General features: G+C 61.4%; 1 protein-coding gene across 4 annotated transcripts in view; it reads right to left on the bottom strand.

Moving 5' to 3' along the window:
* Positions 1-6,000, bottom strand: part of CHD5 (chromodomain helicase DNA binding protein 5) — a 59,879-nt gene that overhangs the window by 52,892 nt on the left and 987 nt on the right. For all 4 annotated transcript variants that reach the window (XM_040459535.1, XM_040459525.1, XM_040459540.1 and 1 more), the window contains exon 2: positions 267-391. In XM_040459535.1, coding sequence (XP_040315469.1) covers positions 267-391 — 125 coding nt within the window. The remainder of the gene's footprint in view (positions 1-266; positions 392-6,000) is intronic.

Here is a 6,000-nt window from a genome sequence, read left to right on the forward strand (position 1 = left end):
CCGGCGTCCTACCAGCCCCAAACCACCAGTGCTCTGGGACATACAGACCACGACCCTGGATCATCCCGTTTATGAGGACAGGGCATTTCAGACCCGGCCTGTGAAGCTCTGTACACACTGCTTTTGGTGCCTCGCACTCAAACCCAGCTCTCAGGACACCGCCCTGGAAGGTTCTCCGCAGGCCCAGGCAGAGCAGCCAAGACCCCCTTGGGGCCCTGACCCACCCCCAGCCACCCCGACCCCAGCAGGACCACCCACCCACGCACCTCCTTCTTCTTCCGTTTCCCTTTGGACCTGTTCTCCTTGAGCTTCTTGGATTTCTTCTTCTTGGGAAGGCCCACAGGCTCCTCAGGGAAGCAGTCATCGAAGCCCCCAAGACCATCTTCTTCTTCTGGAGGAGTAAGAAGTAGGAGGGGGTTACTCCGCCTCTTCCCTCAGGGTGGCCCCCAGGGACGCAGAAGAAGAGGCAGGGCCCAGTGAGACGGGCAGCTCCACAGGCACCCACCTGCTGGGTCACGGCCGGCCACCTGCCAGGTCACGGCCACCGGCCTCCCCAGCACCCACCCCTTCCCTGCAGACCTTGCCCCTGCCCCAGGCTCCTCCCAAGACCTCAGAGCCACCATCCACACCTGGTGCATGGAGTCCCAGGCCTCAGGCAGGCTGTGCTCCATGTCCCCACTTCTCCAGACCTCTCCTGCCCTCACTGTAAAATGGGACCGTAAAGAACCCCCCCCCGATAGAACCCCTCCCCCCGATACGATAGAACAGTGTTCTGAGCACAAGTGAGTGATTAATCATGAGTCCTCGTTGACACGACCCCCTCCAGGGCAGAAGCAGACCCAGAGAATCACAAACCCCCTCCAGCTGGCCCCAGGGAGGGGTCGGGGCCTACCTGCGCCCTCCAGAGGCCCACAGTGTGGCCAGGAGACGGCTTGTGAATGCTGGATGGTGGGGACGCACGGGTCACATCACCCCAGGACCACGTGAAGCCACACAACAAGTGTCCGGAGTTGGGAGGGAGACCAACAAGGAGGAAGCCAGAACCCTCCCTTGATGAGGCTCGAAGACCACATCGTGTCTCCCGCCCGAACCGGCACGCGCACCCCCACACGGTGCACACACCCCCAGTCACACATGCAGGATGCCAAGCACATTCCGGCTGGGCACCCAGGAAGACGTGAAATTCCACAGAGAGATGCTGCATCCGCCACACGTGGGCTTTCCACAAGCGGCCACGCTTCCCTCCCTCCCTCCCTCCTTCCCTCCCTCCCTCCCTCGTGAATTTAAAAGGCCAAGAGGGGAGCAGGACAGGTGTGTGCGCAGCGGGATATCTTTGAAGAAGCAGCTGGCTTCCAGCTTCATGCCACCCCTCCATCCCCACCCCTGCCAAAAAGGAGGGGGCTTGACGTGTGGCCCCAGGGCCTCACTCCCACCCAGGAGATCAGCAGCGAGAAAAGGGCAGCGAGCCCCGAGTCCCCAGTGGGGGGATGGAGAGTCAGACGTGGGCCATGAAGGGGACAGTGGCGAGGGTCCTCTTGGGAGCAAACAGCGACAAGAAACGAACCCCCCAGAGTAGAGATACATCCAGAAGGAAGCCACGGAGTGTCCAGAGTCCACAAAAGGGGTGCTGCATGCCAGCCCGGGGGCCTGAGCACCCCCAGTCAGGCTCTCCTACCCGCCCCCCTACCGCCAAGTGTGCCCAGGGGAGCAAAGAGAAGAGCCCCCCGGGATTCTGGCCGTGCGGGGGCTGGGGCGGGACACACGACAGGGGATCTCAGCCAGGGCGGGTCTGCCACCCCATGACCCCGAGGAAGGTGCCCAGGGGACTCTCATCGGGAAAGACGATAGGGCGTCCCCACTGAAATAAGTTAATAGAAACAGAGCTCGTACCCACCCGGCCCAGGAAGCCTGGACCGCTTGGCGTGGCGTTTGACCCCACCAGCTGCTCGACATCAGATGCTCACACACGCGTGTGCACACCCAGGACACACCCACATCCGGCCTCCTGTCCTCCACACGGGTCTCCCTTCACCCCCTGCCTGGGACCCCAGTCCCCCAGAGTCCCCAGGGTCGTGTGGGTGCGGCTAGAGGGCACTGGTGACTCCAGTGGCCAAGCGGACGCCCTCCCACCCCGGTGCCCTACAGGACCCATTCCCACACGCACCACCTCCCCACCAGGGGCAAGTGGGGGTTGCACCACTGTCTGGCCACCCGTCTGCCCCAAGGCCCCCCTCTGGGGTGGCCGGGGCCCCTGGAGTCCGCGGGGACAGGCAGCAGGGCAGGCCCGAGTCCTAGAGCCCTTCCCATCCCGCTGGGCAAACACGGGCGTGCAGGGAGGCAGACTCCAGGCAGGACCTCAAGCTGCTGCTCGTGGTCACTGTACCAGCCGCCCCCGAGGGCCAGCTCAGTGGTCCTGGCTGGCACAGGGGGGGCATAGCTGCCGGGCCTTTGGCCGGGGCCATGGCACACAGGGGAGAGCAGCAGGGGGGCCAGCCCAGGGCTGGGTTTGATGTGGGCCAGGTCTTGAGTGGAGCCAGGCCGAGGCAAGGCTGCACAAGCTGACCCTGTCCCGTTTTGTCCCTCTTAGCCCTGGCAGGGGAGGGGCAGGGATTTTTCAGACCGCTTGAAAACGCGCACGGGGACCCCCAGAAGCGTCCTGAAGTGGGGGGTCTGGAGGTAGTGACACAGCTGTCCGTCGACACCTGCCCACCCCCACCTGTCCCCACCTCCTCTGGAGCCGCGGGGAGACTGCCTGGGCAGAGCCACCCCTGCACCCTTGCAGTGCCCAGCGCCAGTTATGTAACAGGCTCAGGCTGATGCAATCGGGAGGGGCTCTCTCTCCCTCCTGCCACCTCCTTGAGTCCCCTGTTCCCTCAGCAGGGTGGTCCCCAGCCCGGGAAGGCCAGCTCAGCACACAGTCACCGACTGGCCAAGTGGCCAGCAGAGCAGACAAGGGGATGAACAGGTGGCTGCGGGAGGTTATCTGCCCGGGACGGAGGGCAGGGGGTCGGGGGATGCCCCACACTCCAGCCCTAATCCACGCCCAGAATGAGCCTCAGAGGACAAGGCCCCAGACCCTCTGCCCATGGACAGAGCCCCTCCTCCACTCCCAGAAGACCTCACGGCCCAGGGCCATCTGCCTGATCAAACCCCTCCTCCAGGAAGGTTCCAGAGCTGGAGCACCAGGATCAGGGCCCCGCCCTGCCCACCCCCCATCTCTGACAGACCCTTCCTCTCCCTGCACAGATTCTGGTAGCCCTGAGGACACCCCAGGGCTGAGCTCTGTGACATTCCCCGCCAACACCTCATGACTCCCCGGCACCCCAATCTCACCCCAGCCTCATCTCCCCTCGCCCTCCTTCTTCTGCAACATCAGGCGAGCTTCCGAAAGCCAGACCCTCCGAGTTATATCCAAGCACCCTTTCCTGGGCCCATCTGCTGCTCCCCGAGCCCCCAGCCTTGTACCCTCCTCGGGGGGGATCCCACTCGCCCTGGGGTGAGGGTCCAGGAAAGACCAGCCCCAGGACTCTGTGCCCCGCCAGCTCCTCCCTGCCCTTCCTGGCAGCCCCCACAGCCCTCTGGCCCCGCCGGGCTGTGCCCTCCCGCACCAGCCCTGCCCCTCCAGGGCCGAGGCTCCATCGATCCAACTTGGGCTATAATTAGGACCCATTAGCCTTGTTATCTCTGCTACCTCCTGAGCTTCCAGGTCGGGAGCAGGCTGGGGGGCAGGGGAGGGGGCGGGGGGGGGGGGGGGGTGGATGCTGCTCCAGAGACAGAGAGACGGAGACAGGCAGCGGGGTGGAGACAGCGGGGCAAAGAGAGGTACGTCTGCTGCTTTTTCCTAAGCTCACCCACAGCCCTCTCACCAGTTCCCTGGGCACATGCTCCGGTGCCCCCCAGGCTGCCCTCACTGAGCCATTTAAGGCTGCAGCCCAGGCAAGCTGGGTGGGCCATTCTCGAGGGTAACCCGGCGTAACAGTGCAAGTAACTACGTGCCACCTGACGCCACCTGCACTGGGCTTGAGGAAGGTCACATGTGCTAATTTGAACCAATTTGTCTACTCCACACAGGAACCCTGAGAGATGGTACTATTATTACCCCCGTTTGCAGATGAGGACACTGAGGCTCAGAGATCTCACGACTTACCCACATAGCTTCACAGCCAGCAGGTGGTACAGCCAGGAAGGAACTCAGATGGGTGGCTCCCACCACCATGCGTGGTCCTCACCCCGGCCCCTCTCCGGGCACCGGAGCCTCCCCCAACCCCCCACCCCCACTCCAGAATTCAGACTTTCCTCATATTTATTTAGCAAGGCCTTTGTGCCAAGCTCGGGCCTCACCCTGGGACCAAGGTGACTCAGATCAGCCCTTGGTCTGGAAGGTCCCACAGTGTCCCTCAGGGTCCCACAGGGTCAGAGCTGGTCCACACGCTCACACACCCCCCCCCCCCGGCGGGTTATGCTTTGCCCAGCTCCTGCCCCCTCCTCTGGGCAAGAACGCAGCCCCCCGGGGAGCTTTGCAAATGCAAGGTGATCAGATTATGGAGGGAAAAGTTAGGTCATCTGATCTGAGGATGGTCGAAAGATTCGGGGGCCCAAGCCGGGTGCAGGGACAAAAGCTCCACTGCCAGGGTCCAGAAAGGCAGTCAAATCTGCCAGCGATGGGGACCCAGCTCAACATCCACCATCGTCTCTGGGGCTTGGGAAGGAGGCTCCTTCTGTTCTCCACCCCCGACCCACCACCAGGCAGGGGACAAGAGCTGGTGGCCAGGGGAGTGCAGGTTTCCAGCTACCACCCCTTCCTGGCAGGTTGCCCCCAATCCCTTTCCAGATGAACCTACTTCTTCATCCTTAGATGGGCCTCACGGCGCCGTTCTCATGGGGTGGAGACTTAGACGTCGTGAGACACACAGTAAGTGCTCAGTGACAGCAGGCGGAGCCCGGGGCCCCAAAGCGGGTGGCAGAGAGCGGGTCTCCAGTTTGGGCATTGCCAAGCCAGGGGTTCCCAAGGCCACTCTGAGGCTAGCCAAGGGACAGGGCACCAAGACCAAGGTTCCCATCAGTCTTTGGAGCACCCCCACACCACAGGCCCTCTGCTGATAATGGGGGGGGGGGTCAGTACTCCTGTCCAAGAGAGGATTGATAATTTATTTATGACCTTTACCAAAACCTAGACATCACCTCACTGGCATCTCATCAAAGAGAGTGTCAGTTCTGAGCAGTCTGGGCAGGCAAGCAGGGGGAAGAGGTGAAGCTTTTCCCCTAAGGGACTGGGGACAGGAAGAGATCAAAGAAGAGAGGACAGGGACCCAGGGCAAGCAGGGACAGGACCCCATGCAAAGCCAGAGCACAGGCAGGTAGGAGGAAAGAGAGACAAGGAGGGAGAGGATAGAGAGACGCACCTGAGGGTCAGGGACAGACACGGACAAAACAGGGAAAGAGAGGGATAGCCAGAGAGAGAGAGAAGCAGAGGCAAGCACTCAGCGAAGACAGTGAGACAGACATGGGGACAGAGTGGGAAAAAGAGACAGGGAGAGAGAAATAAGGATAGAGCCAAAGGCAAGGCAGAAAGTCTCAAAAGTTGTACCTGCAAAAGCCCCAGAAAGTTAGATACCACATACTGTGTTCGGAGAAGATATTCAATAAATCTATGTTGGGGAGGCAGATGGATGGATGAAGGATGGACAAGCGGATGGATGAAGGATGGACAAGCGGATGGATGGCGGATGGATGGATGGATGGATGGATGGGCAGGATGGATGGATGAATAGATGGTGGATGGTGGATGGAGAGTGGGTAGGATGGATGGATGGCTAGATGATGGATGGACAGACGGATTGATGGATGGGCAGATGATGGCTGGATGGACAGATGAATGGATGGTGGATGGAGAATAGATAGGATGGATGGATGGATAATGGAAGGATGGATGGATGGATGGATGGACAATGGGTACGAGGGATGGATGGATAGATGGTGGATGGTGCATGGAGAATGGAT

Source organism: Herpailurus yagouaroundi, unplaced genomic scaffold (assembly GCF_014898765.1).
Source record: "Herpailurus yagouaroundi ecotype Mexico unplaced genomic scaffold, PumYag 77, whole genome shotgun sequence".
Lineage (NCBI taxonomy): Eukaryota > Metazoa > Chordata > Mammalia > Carnivora > Felidae > Herpailurus > Herpailurus yagouaroundi.